This window comes from Fukomys damarensis, unplaced genomic scaffold (genome assembly GCF_012274545.1).
Source record: "Fukomys damarensis isolate Sample0158 unplaced genomic scaffold, DMR_v1.0_HiC HiC_scaffold_3, whole genome shotgun sequence".
NCBI lineage: Eukaryota > Metazoa > Chordata > Mammalia > Rodentia > Bathyergidae > Fukomys > Fukomys damarensis.
Window position 1 is genome coordinate 16,767,477 of NW_022900915.1, and position 17,117 is coordinate 16,784,593.

At 36.6% G+C, this 17,117-nt stretch overlaps 1 protein-coding gene across 2 annotated transcripts in view; it reads right to left on the reverse strand.

The window, feature by feature from the left end:
- Positions 1–523: 523 nt before the first annotated feature.
- LOC104855134 (ankyrin repeat and KH domain-containing protein 1) overlaps positions 524–17,117 on the reverse strand; it is a 126,748-nt gene continuing 110,154 nt past the window's right edge. Inside the window, exons 25-35 of one of the 2 annotated variants that reach the window (XM_033767169.1) lie at positions 16,745–16,861; positions 14,218–14,392; positions 12,940–13,396; positions 12,205–12,351; positions 10,615–10,764; positions 8,868–10,480; positions 4,576–4,752; positions 3,673–3,876; positions 2,756–2,931; positions 1,717–1,881; positions 524–1,450 (exon numbers count right to left, since the gene is read on the reverse strand). In XM_033767169.1, coding sequence (XP_033623060.1) covers positions 1,391–1,450; positions 1,717–1,881; positions 2,756–2,931; positions 3,673–3,876; positions 4,576–4,752; positions 8,868–10,480; positions 10,615–10,764; positions 12,205–12,351; positions 12,940–13,396; positions 14,218–14,392; positions 16,745–16,861 — 3,441 coding nt within the window. In that variant the 3' untranslated portion in view covers positions 524–1,390. Of the gene's footprint in view, positions 1,451–1,716; positions 1,882–2,755; positions 2,932–3,672; positions 3,928–4,575; positions 4,753–8,867; positions 10,481–10,614; positions 10,765–12,204; positions 12,352–12,939; positions 13,397–14,217; positions 14,393–16,744; positions 16,862–17,117 lie in introns of both variants that reach the window. The other variant, XM_033767173.1, reaches the window with a different exon arrangement.

Sequence of the window (17,117 nt, forward strand, 5' to 3'; positions counted from 1 at the left end):
CTCCCCGCCCACTTTTCATCTTTCTTTGCCTTCTTTTGGCCTCAAATCTTTTCTTATTTTCTTCTTCAATACTATCTATATATAAGACCAGGAAATTCAACTATATTAAAATACAAGAGGTTGATGACTATACTTTCAGCGGGCTAGGTTTTTCTTGCTCTATTGCATCAGCTTCTTGGCATACGCTTTGTTTGGCCAACCCATTCCAGTGTTCCTGTGGTTAGCTGCTGTTAAACATACTGGCTTTTCATACTTGGGGCCATGGAACTAAGCCCAGAATTAGTCACATATTTATAAACATTACTAAGAAGATTCAACAATACAACAGAATAACAGGAGTCATGCCCTTCTTATGTCCCAATTCAAAATTTAAAATGCCTTTAACATAATAATACATTTTTTAGATATTAAAAAAAAGTCAGGAATCACAAAAAAACCTGAAGTTCATGATTTTAGTGCCCTTAAATTTGTTCAGAATTAACTGATTTAAATTCAAAAGTTTTTTTTCCCCCTTTTATCTTTTTTGTTGTTGTTGTTGTTGTTTTTCCCTTTGCAGAGCTTAGGATTGAACTAGGCCTTACACATTCTAGGCAAGTGTTCTATCACTGAACTGTATCCCCAACCCAAACCTTCTTATCAACATACTCATGGATCCATAGGAGTGAAACATAATGTAGCATATCTGCTAAAGTCAGATAAAATAATTGCCGAGGCTTAAAGTTTCTCATGTGTAAAATGAGAAGACAACAAGGAAACAAGAAATATTAACATAGAATAAATAGATAACATGTTATAAAAGTAATTTCTCAATGCAGTGTAAGAATGAGTTCTAAAGTGTAGAATGTGAGAAGCATGTTACAAATATAGCATTACTACTAGTCTGGTTTAATATGATTGTGGATTGGGTAGTACTTGCATGACCACTGAAAGGATCACACCCCACTTCTAAATACTGTTCATCTTTTTATTGAATATTCTGGTAAATATTTCACATTAATACAGGCTACATTAAGTAGAGCCACTATATGACAAGAAATTTACTCAATTTTTTCCTTTTAAGTATGTAAACAATTATACATGTATTTATCACCCTAAAAGGCTGAAACATGTAATCATCTAATTCTCTTCTGCATACAAGTAGCATTTGGTATGTTTAGCCAAAAGCACTAAGTTCATCTGATCTTAATTGAAAAATGGCTAAACTAACCAGAGAACATAATCAGGTGGATAGGAAATCAATTTGTTCTTATACAATGGGCAATCAAATTTCCATTGCTAAAACCTCAGAGAAAATTTCTTAATTAGGCACATTAAAAAAAAAAAAATCCCCAGGGTTCTTCCAAGGTCATAGGTTTCTCAAACAAGACTAAAAGTAAAACCTTCTAACTGTTTAGTTGACATATTTGAGATGCATGTTTCCAATATGAGGTGCCCACGTGCCAGGCCAAATCTGAAAAGGGGGAGGAAAAATTGGAATTTCTAATTAGGAATCTTTAGACATTTACAAAATGAATATATAAATGCAATGGCAATTCACTGTTTTTGCCTAGGAAGAATACACATACATGAAATAAAATGTTTAGTAGCATCATCTTGATATTAATTCAGATCAAGGTGGTCAGTCATGACTTTTGATACTCAGAACTTGTACTACCCATAGAGTTAAAAGAGTGACATAATGAATGTGAAAAGTGAAAGAGTATTAGCCCATTTTACCTGTTGGGCATCAGTGCATTCAGTTGAATTTTGGATAACTTTTATCATAGGGTTCCAAGCAGGATCTGCACCTTGAAGTCCATTAAACAGTGGACCTGCTGGAACATCAGCAAGCTGAGGATGAGATGGTATGATGGTGCCTCCATACATGGAAATTGGCAGGCCCTAAAAAAAGAGGAAAAAAGGGTTTAATTGTGAACTGACTATACACAATGAGTCAGTCCATAATACCAGCTTAGATTGTTCTAATTTCATTTCATTCAAAGAACTCAAAGGAGCCTATAAGTAGTGTGGTACAGTACTGAGAGACCAAATGTGTTTATCTGCATTTGCAACATTTTTCAAGACATGGAGAGAGAGAGAGAGAAAACAAACAAACAAAAACTAAATCCAAGATGATGCCATCAGGAAAAGTCCCATATTTGATGAAAATATAATATCCTTAACTTTCTCATATTCTAGTTGCATTAATATTAGTTTATAGCAAGGAAAGGGTAAATTTAGCAAGGAACAGTGACACATGTATGGAATCCCAGTACAGTACTGGGTGACTGAAGCAGCAGAATCGAGTTTGAAGCCAGGCTTGACTATATAGCAAGTTTGAGGCCAGCCTGGGATACACAGTGAAACTCTATTCATATCCCCATCCTTTACTCCACAAAAAAGAAAAGAAAGAAAATCTACTTAAATGCTTACAGCCATAATCTGGCATTATGGCAGCAAAGAAGCTATCAGAGTAGACAAGAAGGCACTGAAAAAGTCACAGCCAGCTTTTTAGAGGGCAGAGGTCTCCCTCAAAGATATCACAGCAGAGCACAAAGCAAAAAAACTCAATAATCCCTTGGGTGTTTTACTGGGATAGGGACAGCTTCAGGATAGTTTGAGGACAAATTACTATGTACAACATTACCCACGCAAGAAATTGAATAAAAGATCAGACAGTCATGGAAACAAAAAGGAGAACCGGTTCAGTACAGACTACTTCTTAACATATGACTACAAAATGTCAAACAGGTTCCAAAGATGCTTTTCAACTCACTTTAGAAAAATCCACAAAACCACTTGTGATAGGCTGGTGAAAGATGTTAGAGGGGGCTACCATTCCAGAATCATCTCTCTCCATTGGTTGATGCTGGGAGAATGTACTTGGGTCTGATAACTGTTGATGCATTGGATGATTCCCTATCATAGACTGTGACCAACCTGATAAGCCTTCTGGAAAGAATTGAAAATAAGATTTGATGTTTATTTAGATAAAACAACAAAACAGTACCACTTTATTCTTTCTTTAGACCAAATTTTATCAAAATGATTCTTCAGGGAACATTAATCACATTTTTTTTTTTTTTGTTTTGCTTTTTTGAGACAGAGTCTCACTTTATAGTTCAGGCTGGCCCTGAACTCACTATGTAGCCCAGGCTGGCCTCAAACTCATGGTGATCCTCCTATCTCAACCTCCCGAGTGCTAGGTTTACTGGTATGCGCCATCATATCCCACTCATCAGTCTTACAAGCCAAAAAACATTCCTAGAAAATTAGATGAAGTCCTCTGAATACCCCAAACATCTTTTCTCTCTGAAAGAACTCAAATAGTTGTCCCATTCTGCACTGGAAAACTTCAGAGGGAAAGGAAGCATACTTGAACCTTTTATTTTAGATCTATTCTATATATCACCTGAACTAACATTCCAGACTCTGAGACTGAAATTAATTCCTCAAAAGTATAAAAACCCTTCCCTGATTGGGTGTTGAACATAAGAATTAAGTTGTTTTATTTTTTAAAGAACCGAGTTTGAGGCTGGGGATTTATCTCAGTGGTGCTGCGCCTGCCTCTCAAGAGCAAGGTCCTGAGTTCGATCCCCAGTACCACACACACACACACACGGAAACAAGTTCATTGGCAAACTCCTACAACTTACTTGAGATATCCCTGCAGAGAGGGCAATGTAACTATACCTGACACAGCATTGACACCAAATGACCAGATTCCACTGTGTCCAACAGGAGCAACGAAACTGGTACCCACAGGAGCTTGTGCAACAGACCCTCCTTGCCGAATCCGGGCCAGTCTTTCTGTTCCAATGGGGGGAGGTATCTTTCGATCCTGACTGGCACCGCATCCTCCTTTTGGTTGACCCAATGTTGGTGGCGCAGAAGTGGCTGAAAGAGGTGAAGATGATCCCGAAGAAACAGATGGAATAGGAGAGTCACCTGGTGGCAAAATATTTCTCTATTGTTTTATTACATATAAAAAACTATAGGACTATGAGAAACCTTGTTGGAAAGATCTAGTCTACAACTTGCTTGTGTAAAAAAAAATTTCTTTTTATAAGGTCATTCAAATAAAACTAAAATTTTTATAGACATTCTGGATAGTTCTGTCTATAATTAGTATAATCAAATAATTTAAACATTTTTTTCCCAGTTGAATTAAATAAGGCTAGAAAGGAAAAAGACCATATTCCCATATTCACTCTTACTCTAATTCTAAATAATCTTCTCAAAACATACTCACATTTTAAATTAATTCAAATATGGCAATATTTGTACAATACCTAGCTTATTGTTTAAAAAACACTTTCATTTAGCTCTTTCCTTTTTTATACCTTTTCTACTCCATAAGGAAAAAGGTTAAATGTTAGCAAAGTGCTGTAGAATTCAATTGACAGCATTGTTTCTTAATTGGACTCAGGTGATTTGAGTAGTTTTTTTCCTTGTCAAAAAGGCCAAGAATGACCACACTACAGACTTTGAGTAACAACTGCATACTATTTATTTCACTAAAATTACAACACAGTATTCCCTAAAACAAACTTATTCAATAAGACGTTTTGGGAAGAGTTCCTTTAGAATTCCTACATGAGTTTGAAGTGCTTGTCCAAGGATGGGGAGAAAAATGTTGTCTGTTGAAACTAGGGGTCCCCACAGGAGCTGGCCCTTGAAGGAAAACCCTCGTTCCTGGTATGCCAGAAAAACTTGACAGAGGAGCAGAAGAGGAAGATGGGGAGTTGCCTGATGGGTCAATGGATGATAACCCTGAAATAAAACAGGTTTAAGACATCCAATTAGCCAAAGCTTTAAAATGAAAAGTCCAAGACTTTTTATTTAAAAGAAGAAAACACATAGTTTATTTTTGTAGATCACAGCAAAAAACCTATTTATGTGATATTATATGGCCAACCCAATACCTTCTTACAATCAGAAGAATATCACCTCACAGCTCTAAATGTAAGGAAGTGAGACCAATGTTTCAGAACTAAACTCACTTGAGGTAATTTTTTCAATAAATCTCAAAGCTTTTAATGGAAGAAGACATGAATGAGAGCATATTGTGGTAAATGGCACTCATAAAAAATGGGTACTGTCTTGTAGAAAATCTTAAAGTATACTTTTTATCTACGTAATTATAGCTATTTCATACAGAAGTTAATAAAAAAAAATCTAGCAAGGTCTCCTTCCTAACAAGGAGGAAAAACATATTATTAACTAGAGATAATTTTTGTTTTCTGGTAAACAAAAACCAACAATAGCAAACCCTATCAAAGTTCATGGGAGTTGGGTGTTGTGCATGTCCCAGCATTCAGGAGGAAGAGGCAGGAGGATCACTATGAGTTCAAGGCCAGCCTGAACTGCAGAGAGAGACCATTTCAAAAGAAAAAAACAACAAAAAAGTTCTTAGCTAGTTTATGTAAATCAGAACTTTGCAATCTCAAAGTTCACTGCTTTCTCCAAAGAATGTAATAGGGAAAGGGGACAAAGGGCTGGAAAAGGATTGTAACTGCCCATTTCAGGAAAAAGTTATTAACAACATAAAAAATTGTCAAATTTCTCTCAAGCTTGAAAAACCTGATTTCTCTATCATTTAAAAATAGCTTTTAGGGCCGAGAATTTAGCTCAGAGGTTTGGTGGCCTGCCTTGCAAGTGCAAGGACCTGAGTTCAATCCCCGGTACCAAAAAAATAAAAAATAAAAATAAAAATAGCTTTGAGCCAAGTGTGGTGGTACATACCTATGATTTCAGCACTTGGGAGGCTAAAGCAGGATTATTGTGAGTTCCAAGCCTATTCTGTGCTATGTAGTGAGGGCAAGGACAGCCAGGATTACTTACTGCTATATTCTGTCTCAATCAACCAACCAACTAAACAATCAATAGCTTTGAGATATAATTCACGTATCATATAATTTACCCATTCAAGGTTAAAATTCAGTGGATTTTAGTACTTTATTTCAGAGATGTGTATAATCATTTCTGTTTCCTCTAAAACAATCTCCACACCCACTGCCTAACAATGCTTCACATCCCATATCCCCACTTATAATCTACTTTCTGTGTGTATAGATCTTCTTATTCTGGACATATATATATGGAAGAATACAATACTTGGTCTTTTGTGACTGGCTTCTTTCACTTAGTAAAATGTCTTTAGAGTTCCTCCAGAGTGCATCATGAATCAGTACTTCAATTCTTTTAACTGCTAAATTAAGAAAATGTTCTGCCTGTAATCTTGGCACTCTGGGAGGTGGAGGCTGGCAGATTGCAAGTTTAAGCCAAGCCTGGCCATTTCAGGAGACCTTGTCATAAGATAAAAAAGTTAAAAATACAAAAATACAAAAACAGAAAGATATAGATATATCACTTGTTTTGTGGTATGAAGACAGAACCCAGGGACATTTTACCACTAAGCTATACCCTCAGCTCTCTTTATTTTTTATTTTGAGGTCTTACAAAGTTGTCCAGGCTGGCCTTGAACCTGCAGCCCCTACCCTCTCTTTCCTCAGTAACTAGAATTAGTATGCAGAAACATGCCTGGCCAAATATATCACATTTTATCAGTTGATGGACACTGGGTTTCCACTTCTTGGCTATTACAAATAATGCTGCTATAACCATTTGTTTGCCCCTTTTGTTTTGTTTGTTATTGTTTTGTGTTTTTTGAAACTGGGTCACTATGTGAACTCACCACTATGTAGCCTAGGCTGGACTCAAACTCTCAGAAATCCTCTTGCCTCTGCCTCCAGCATGTATTTTTGTTTTGAAATGTAATTACTCTGTTACCCAGGCTACTCTGAAACTCATGTCAAATGCTTTTCCTGCTTCAGCCTCCCAAGTAGCTGAGACTATAGATGCATGCCACTGCACCCAAACTGTATATCAGTTTTGGTATAGACATACTGGGTGTAATGGAAAAACATACTGAATGTTTAACTAATTTTTTAAAAATTACAGTAAAAAAGATATTACCATTAATCTTCCTCAAGATATTCACCTTGCTTTGAACATTCTATCCCATCGTTCTTGTTATTTCTGAAGCAGTTCTGGAAGTCCTTTTTCATGAATGTCTTTAGTTGTGCTGTTGTGCCTGCCTCAATGTACTGAATTGATTCAGAATTTTTTTCATTCATGACCATCTTGATTTGGGGGAAGAGTTAGAAGTCACAAGGTACTAGATCTGGTGAATAATGTGAATGAGGACATACTGTAAGGTTTTTTGCAAGCCTGCCTTTCTATTGGATGGCATTTGGTAGCAGCATTCACCATATTTTGAATCATACCTCATAAAGACTCACAAAAGAGAACTTCCGGAATTGCTTCAGAAAGTGGCAGGAATGATGGGAATAAATGTGTTCAAAGTGAGGGGAATTAATGGCAATGTGTCTTTTACTATAATAATGTTTTTATTTAAACACATCATACATTTTGATCACCCCCGGTGTGTCATCCCTTGAGTACACTTAGGAATAGAATTCCTGGGCCACACATTTTATTATAACCCAGTAATTCCATTCCTAGTATTTAACTTTTTGAGGAACTGTGAAAGTCTTTTTTCCAAAGTGGCTATACCATTTTACATTCCTGCCAGCAGCCACATGATTTTAATTTCTCCACATCCATCCCCATCTTCTTAAGTATTATTACTTCTTACCTGAAAACTAGGAGAGTAAACTATATCCATGAAAAAGACTATATACAAAAGAAACCATACAGTTAAGATATGGGGCCAAGCTTATTAATCCTGGACCTTGAAGGAAGGTCAAAGATAAATACTTTCTATCATAGCCTGAGAACTGACAATGAACTCTTCTTTCACCCCGGAGCTTCTGAAATCTCTACTATTTTCCCAAAATGTATAACTATAATAGATAACTATTTATAGAAAAGAAGAAAAAAATTTTAGGAAGTATTTTGGGTCAAAGATGGTCTTGGGCAGGCCTATATTTCTATTTGAAAGATGATATTACAGCTATTGTTTTCCTGAAAAAATAAGTAAATGGAAACATATTTAAAATGAAAGTTAAGGCCATCTCATATCCATAACGCACAAATAACTTTAAACAACATAGATCAGTTCATAATGAGCATAAAGGTAGCAAGGGCTATGTGGCTGTTTTCTGACTCTAAAGTGAAATGCTAAGAGGCAATAGTGCTTCTTCTGTCCCCACTCTTAGCCATACTCTGAGTCATCTACCTTTCTAATTTGTTTTTCAGAACAGTGCACACTGAACTAAAATTTGGCTCATATACAGAAGATATCTTTTGTTTTTCCAAATATCTCCAAGCCAATGATAGCTTCAAATCCATCTGTATCTTTCTTATATTGTCTCAGCAGGTAATTTCTTATCTTAAGAAATCAATAGCTGAATCTAAGTTTTTCTTTCTAAATAAGAGGCCATAAATGACTTGAGCACTTCAAATAGCTGCTTCTTATAACAACAATATAAAGTACCATTAAGTAATATAAATTATGTACTAAAACCTAAATACCTTGTAATTCCAATTTTTTAAATCTGAGAAATGCAGACAGTACAATTTTTAAAAAGCCTATAAAAGTCTATAAATCTAGAGTCCTTCAAACATCACAAGTCCTTTATATTAATATAATCTGACACCAATTCCAAGAAAATGGACTGATACTCCTTACTATAAGGGAGAGAAATCATAGAATATAAAGCAGCTTATTGTTTGTAAATGATGACCTAAAGTTACTTTTTTTCTCATTTAATTGGCACCGGTTAAAGGGTCTTTACTATTTTTGACACTAATTTCTTGAAGGTGAGACAATATTAAGTACAAAATAAATACTTTACTATATATGAACATAAGGTTAGGCTGTGAGAGCTCCAAATTGAGCCACAGTAATAATGAAAACTTACCAACTGGACTAGTAGAAACTCGCTGGGAAGGTGGTCTGAAGCCAGGTGCCTTGGAGTTGTCAGGGTGCACATTTTCCAAGTGTCCAAGTACAGAGTTACCCAGGAATGCTGACTGAACTGTGAAGGAGGCATCTGCAGCAACTCGTGAGGACAGTGGACCATCTCCCCAACCTTGGTTAGCTGGCACCTGACTGCTATCAAAAAGGCTACTGAAGTGATTGAAAAGTGTGGCAGGGCCAAAAGTAGGTTGCAAAGATTTATTTGCTGGGTTTATGTGCATCTGAGAACCATTCATAATGTTCACGGCTGAAGAAAGCTGCACTGCAGCTGGTGGGCCTTGAGGTGTTGTTAGAGGAACTGGATTTGTAACAAAAATAGACTGGGGATCCTGGTGTATAGCTGCATTCGGTACCACTGAGTAAAAAGAACCTCTGGGCTGCATTCGATGAGAAACTCGAGGTGCTGGTACAGCTAACTGAGGTAAATTACTGGTGTCCTGATTATCAGCAGCGACAAATCTGGGTGATGCCAAAGTCAATGGAACAGGTTCTGAGTTAGAGGCAAAAGGCATTGACATAGGACTTAAATCAGATACACTGGATGGCTGTGCCTCTTCTTGTGTGTTACTGGAAGGAGGAGTTGAACTACTGGATGGGTGAGTTTCTGGAGCTCCTGGAGTGTTGCTGGCAGAGCTACTGCAACCATTTGCAGTTGGAGATGGGGTACATAGGTTTGGTATAGGTTGGTCCTGTGTAGGTACTTTTTCTTTGGGAGGTGGCATGGCAGGGAAAGACTCCATCTTTTGTGAAGAAAGCTGTGCTTGAGGAGTAGTTATGGATAGAAATGTGGTAGGAACTTGCCCACTAGTGACAGGTGCAGAGGAGACAGAAGGCAGGGAACTGCAAGTGCTTGTCACAGAAGAAATCGCTGATGCTGGAGGGCTCGTCTTAGGCACACAGGCAAACAACTGCTTTCTGACTGATGAAGGAGTCCGGGTGTTAGTCACACACAATTGCTGACTGGCAGCAACTACAGAAGAGACAGTGATAGGACAACTGGCAGTAGCTAATCCAGGAGATTCTGAGGGTAAGACAGTCCCATTCTGGTTAGGTAGACGGGTCGTATTATTATGTTTTGGAGAGCTATTTGTATTGCCAGGATTCACAGGTCTCACTGGAAATGGTCCCCAAGTGTTAGGAGAAGGTGAGAAGGTTCCTCCAAACTGGGCCATGGGTAAGCGAGGATGTCGAATCTGTTGCATAGTTTGAGCAGCCAGCAAGGCAAAATGAGGGTGGGGATAAGCTAAGGGAAGAGAAACTGGGAAAGAAGAACGTACATTTGTTGGTACGTTCTTATTCAGTTTATTAGTAGGCTGGAACGTAGATAATGTTGTGGCCTGTGAAGTTACAAGAGTTGGAGCACCCAAGGGAAATGCATTTTTGCTGGGAGCTGCTGTGGTACCTACGCCAGAGGAGAAATTTGCATGAATGGATTTGGTGCTGGCAGGTGTTCTGATATGATTTTTGGGAATCAAGTCTTCTAGTTCCTTAGCAGGATCTTGAATAAGTGCATTGATAAGTTGAACTGCATATCTTGTTGATTCTGTACCACCCCTGTGGAAAACAAGATCGAAAATATAAACAGATAATCTTACCCATCCAATAAAATTCTTATACTGTACCTAACAAAAGTAGACTTACAATAAATTTCCAAGTCAGAGTTAGTAATTTAAGTTTTTCACAGTTACCTTATTGTGATCATTCTCTCGCCATTCTTATCTTTTTGCTTATCCACATCAATATGGGCACCAGTAACATCTTGTATTGCAGTGATGTTGCATCCTCCTCTTCCCATTATTCTGGATACCACTGAGGCTGGAACAGACAATTTCTTTGACCTATAAAATGAAGACTATATATGAGCTTATGAAATAAAATCTTTTTTTAATACTGGAGATTGAACTCAGAATACTGGCACTGAGCCATCCCTTTTCATTTTTCATTTTGAGACAAAGTCTCACTGAATTGCTAAATGCCCAGTCTGGGTTCAGACTTGTAATCTTCCTGTCTCAGCTTCCCCACAATGCAGGGACTACAGGTGTGCACCACCACACCAGCCTTGAAATTAAGTATCTTTGAGTAGCAAACGTCTTCATTAAAGAAAATGTCTCAGTAAGTAGATTGATAGACATTAGATATTTACAGAATAATATTTCTCAACTATTTTTTTGTTTTGTTTTGTTTTTTGAGACCGGGTCTCACTATGTAGTTGAGTCTGACCTGGAACTCACTATGTAGCCCAGGCTGGTCTTGGACTCACAGCGATCCCCTTGACTCAGCCTCCCGAGTGTTGGGATTACAGGCGTGTGCCACCACGCCCCGCTAATATTTCTCAAATTTTAAAGAGTAAAGTTTGAAAACTTTTGCTTTAGAAATGGGTCTCTTGCCAGGAATGGTGGAGCATGCCTGTAATCCCAGCACTCGGAGGCAGAGACAGGAGGATCGCCACAAGTTGAAGGCCAACCTAGGCTACATAGTGAGTACAAGGCCAGACTGAACTACAAAGTGAGACCCTGCCTCAAAACAAACAAACAAACAAACAACAGAAATTGGTATCTGGTGTTGAATTTAATTTAGGAAAGCTGAAAATTACATTGCTATTTATAAAAAACATATTAAATTCACTCATACTGAGTTAGATCCCCGGTACTAAAAAACCCCCAAAGAAGCCAAAAATAAAACTCACTCATAACCTAAGCATTCAGTCTGCCCAAAATATCACAAGTCAACTAAACTGTAATATTTGGTGATTCTAAATTAAAACAATGCATATCACAATGTTAATGAATAATATAAGCTAACTTTTTTCATTTTAAACTAGTATCAATAGCTCATACATAGCAATAAAAAATAGTTTTACATTTGATCACCATAAAAAGTTCACAGGTTATCCAAAAAAGCCAACACTTGTTATGTCAAATATACAAAATGCAAAAATTTATATATATATTGCTTCTAATTTTGCTTTAGCAAATTCTAGATTAATGTGGTTTTGAGAACTGTAGTTTACAATGATGACCACATTCAAATTACTAGTTAACCATCTTGCAAGAGAAAGGGAACTTTTGTAATTTTTTTTTGTTGTTGTTTTTTTTGAGACAGGGTCTCACTATGTAGTTGAGACTGACCTGGAACTATGTAGCCCAGGCTGATCTCGAACTCACACAGCAATCCTCCTGCCTTAGCCTCCTCAGTGCTGGGATTACAGGCATGCGCCACCACGCCCAGCAATTTTTGTAATTTATTAGAGTTAAAAAGATAGGACTATATCTACTTGCCTTCGTACAACCTCTTTCCACCCTTCTTCTCTTTTTTGACCCCTTTTAGGACTAGTGAGATTGAGCTTTATGTTTGGAGAACTTAACGGCAGTGACACTGACTTGTAGCTTGTTGACAAGGCATTTGGATTCACTTCACCATCAGGTCTGAGAAGAGAGAAATAATATTAAATCTAAAAAAGAAACTGCATAATAGAAAAAATTATGATAAAATATTTCAACTAAAATTGGCATATTAAAGAGGTCAGAAAAATAGAAATAAAGCAAAGAGCCCATCATCTATTTTAGTATTAAAATGGATTCAGAAGCCAAAAGTTAGATTGTAATAAAAATGACAAATAAAATTAAGTCTAATAATTTCAACATTAGACTACAAACCTTACAAAATTTTCTAGTAATCTTACTTAAGTAGCAAATGATTAAGGGGACACAGATGAATTTTACTTTTGCAGATTGAAGACAAGGTAGCATAGTAGACCTACATTCTTTTTCTTTGTTTTGTATTTCTGAGGCAGGTTCTTACTATGTAGTTCAGGCTGGCCTTAAACTCACTATGTAGCCCAGGCTGGCCTTGAACTAATTGTGATCCTCCTACTTCAGCCTCCCAAGTGCTGGATTACATGGGTGCACCACTATGCTCAGCTCTCATTGTGGGGAGTTTTGTAACTTCAAATTTGTGTGCCAACAATGAAAAAGGAGAGGTGAACATGAAGAAAAAAAATCAGAAAAATTTACCGTGTTTGAGTTTTGGGAGTCGTGGCAATTGTCTTTTCTTCTTGGGAATTGAGGAGTAGTGAAGGGTACCTCCTATCACCAGTAGAATTCACATCCATAGTAAAATTTAATTCTTGGCTTTTACCACCACTGCTGCTCTCACTGTTGCAGTCTGTGCTGTCCAAATTATCTGAATCACTATTCCCACCTGCACCACCACCTCTAGGTTCTCCATTTATTTTATTTTTATCTGCTTTTTGTTGTGCTAAAGATATATGTTGTTCTGGTAAAATTAAATGAGCTGTAGGAGGGGTTTCTTTTGTTTTATTCTTCTTATTTTTCCGATTGGTGCTGGGTGTTGTCACCACATTGGCCCTTTTTTTCCCAAATACACTTGTGAATGTTGCAGATGTTGCAGAGATTCCAATTGTGGTAGTGGTAGTTGCACTAGGAGGTTCTATAGGAATTTCTTGCTCCACTGGAATAATAAAAACAGATTTAAGTCACATTTATAGCCACAGATCTTAAAATAAATTGTGATAAAGTGTAATAATTTATAATAATGCAATCTTTAGCTCATAGTTTCCCTTTACCAGTGTTCAGTAATAGTACTTTTATTTTATTTTATTTTTTGGTACCAGGGATCGAAGTCAGGCCCTTGTGCTTGCAAGGCAGGCAGCAAAACCACTGAGCTAAATCCCTGGTCCTACCAGTGTTCACTGATAAATAATCTTGACTATTACTAGAACTAATAATATATGCTATTATAATCTAATATCTAAGTCAGTGTACAATCTATACTCCATTAATATTGTTAAGCACTAAAATGCTAGTCTTATGAACTAAGCAAAACCACAATTTTGTCTAAATTTAGGACATTTTTCAAACAGTATGTTAGAGCTGGAATTCAAGTAGAGCAACATTATTTGCTTACTACAAGCACTGGCAGACAGCACCATAAACAACTCTGAGAGTAATGAACCCGTCGTCTCTCCTAACATGTCTATCCTCCATAGTTCAAGCCTGAACCTTGAACTATACTTGTAGCCTAAACACAAAAGTTTATTGAAGAACTGTACCTTTTCCTACTTTCTAAGCAGAATTAGAGGAAGAGAAGAAAGGCTAGCAAACTCCTATATTGTATTTTTTTAATCTATACATGTTTCATAAAGTGACTTAAGTTATCAATTTTAGATTAAAATAATCCTATACTTAACTAGAGTTAACTAGAGCAAAAAGCACTCATAATCAGGCTAATTAACAAAATTTTATCACTAATTCAGATGAGTCATTTCTTACCATCTTCATCATTCTCCTCTTCATCTTCATCCTCTGGTAGTTCTAAATTCTCCTTGGGTTTGTTTTCTTCATCTTCTTCCTGTTTCCTTTTTTGCTCCTCTTTTTTCTTTTTTCTCTTTTCTTTTCTTTTCTCTCTTTTAGCTGCAAGAGCCTGCTTTCTGCTCTCTTCTCTTGACTGTAGATAAATAAAATATATCATGTTATCAACAATTCAGTAATCTAAAATGAGGAATGAAATGATACTTTTGTTCATGATATACAGGGCTTCCTAAGGAGGTCAGTCTCAAAACACCAAGCCACAACACCAAAACCCAATTAAACTGGACATCATTAAAAATGAAACTATAATGCCTCAAAGGAACCATCAAGAAAGCAAAACTCATAAAATGGTAAAAAAGTTAATAAATCATACATCTGGTAAGACATGTATCTAGAATTTATGAAGATAATGTACATCTCAATAATGAAAAGACTACCTAACTAAAAATTAGACAATTAAAATATCAAGTCATAAATATATATAATTCTTATTTTTTAGTTACTCTTTTTATTTATTTGTTTTTTTGGTACTGGAGATTTAGCTCAGCAGCACTGCACCTGCCTTGCAAGCACAAGGTCTTGAGTTCAATCCCTGGCACAAAAAACAAACAAAAAAAGACGTGTTATGTACATGTATCAACTCCATATATTACGGAATGTAAACATTATGTAGTGTAAACATGTACTAACAAAAAAGATATTAAATATAATTAGCTATCAGGGTAAGGAAAATCAAAATCACAATTAGATAACCATTTGTACCCATTCGAATAGCTATAATAAAAAAGCAAACAACAGACTGGGCATGGTGGATGAGAGCCATAACCCAAGCACTCAGGAGGCTGAGGCAGGAGGATTGCTGAGAATTCAAGGCCAGCCTCAATTACATAGTAAAACCCTGTCTCCAAAATAAAGGTAATAAGCGGGTATGGTGGTGCACACTTGAAATACCAGCACTTGACAGGCTGAAACAAGGAGGATTGCAAGTTCAAGCCCCACTTGGGCAAATTAGCAAGACCATGTCTCAAAATAAAAAATTTAAAAAGGGATGGAAATATAGTTAATTTCCAGGCACCCCCTCCTCCAAAGTATAGTGAAGCTGTGGAGAAACCAGAACCTTTTTATATCCTTGGATAGGCTACGACTATGAAATGGTGCACAGCCACTATGGAAAACAATCTGGCAGTCCCTCAAGTGGTTAATCACACAATTACCATATGACACAACAATTCCTTCCCAGGTATATATACCCAAGAGAAATGAAAATATGTTCATACAAAAATATAAGCCATTGCTTTGTTGTGCAGCTCTTTATTAATGAAACTGAGCACTCTTTATTGGATCTTTTAATTTCATTTTTTGGGAAGTGTCCATTCCCATGATAGTATTTTTTCATTCTTTTGTTTCTTTGTTCATTTCTTTTTTGTGATACGGTCTTGCTGTGTTGCTTGGACTGATCTCGAACTCTTGGTCTCAAACAATTCTTCCATCCCACTTTTCCAAGCACTGGGATAATGTGACCATTTCTTATGGGTTTTTTTTTGGTACCCGGGATTGAACTCAGGTCCTTGCACTTGTAAAAGCAGGCAGCGGCACCACTGAGCTAAATCCCTGGCCTTAATCATTTCTTATTCTGATTTATATTTTTCTTTAAAAATCTCATTGACTTAGAATCAATTTTCTTCTGTCTTTATTTTACTGTGTTTATTTTTTTTTTTAAAGAAATGGTAAGAAAATTTTAGTCCCTTTCAAAATGACTTTTTTTTTTCTTTAATCATCAAAACCCTGCCATGGTAAGATATCTCTTGCAGCCAAGGATTTAGCTCAGTGGTTCTGCCTCCTGCCTTGCAAGTACAAGGACCCGAGTTCAATTCCTGATACCAAAAAGAAAAGATACCCTTTGCAGTCTTTTTGTTTGTTTGTTTTGTTTTGTTTTGGTAACAGGGATCAAACTCAGGACCTTTCACTTGCAAGGCAGGTGGCAGAACCATTCAGCTAAATCCCTGGCCCTCCCTTGCAGTCTTGAATAACTTAAAACTTTTTCCATTATACCATAAATCCTAGGATACTAGTCACTTATTTTTTAATAGGGAACCTAATAAGCAGCTTATATCCTAGATCAGCATGGCAAACCTATAGAATGTGTGCTACAGCAGGCTGTTTGCTACTGAAAGCTCTAAAGGGTTCACCATCACTGGTATAGATTTTACACAAATAAACGAACAAATAATAAAGATTTCCAGTGCTTTACTAATTTCTTTTCAGACTAACAATAAAATCACCTAGGAAGTTATGTCATTTGGTAATTGGGATCTTGCTCAAAATCTAGTCCCTCATTTTTTATATAATCTCAAAATATTTTTTATAGATGATAGTTCAGGCAACCATTTCCTTTGAATCATATTTTAAGATTGCTGGTCATATAGACAAATTTATTCTAGCTGATTTTCAACAATTTGTAACAAGGAAAATTATTTTTTCCACTCACCTTTTCCAAATCAAGTTCCTTTAAAAGAATACTTGCATTCTTATTTGCTTCTGCAGCCTGTTGGTCTTTAGCCTTCACAATTGTCTCAACACATTGGTGACACTTTTTCAACAACTCCTACAGTAGCAAATGGAATTACATAAATATAGCACCATGTAACATGTTAAGGCCAAGTAAAAGTGAAGCTAATGAGCAAACCGTAAGTCCAAGAGGTAAAGCTCCAAGAAGTGAAAGTTCACTTAAGCCAAATTAATCTGTCCTCTGAGTCTAGTCCTGAATCAATCTTTCATCAACAGAGACACTTTACCTAAGAAATTTGTGTCTTTAGAAAACAATCTGATCAGAATGGTGGTTTAGTAATCAACTTAGCTTT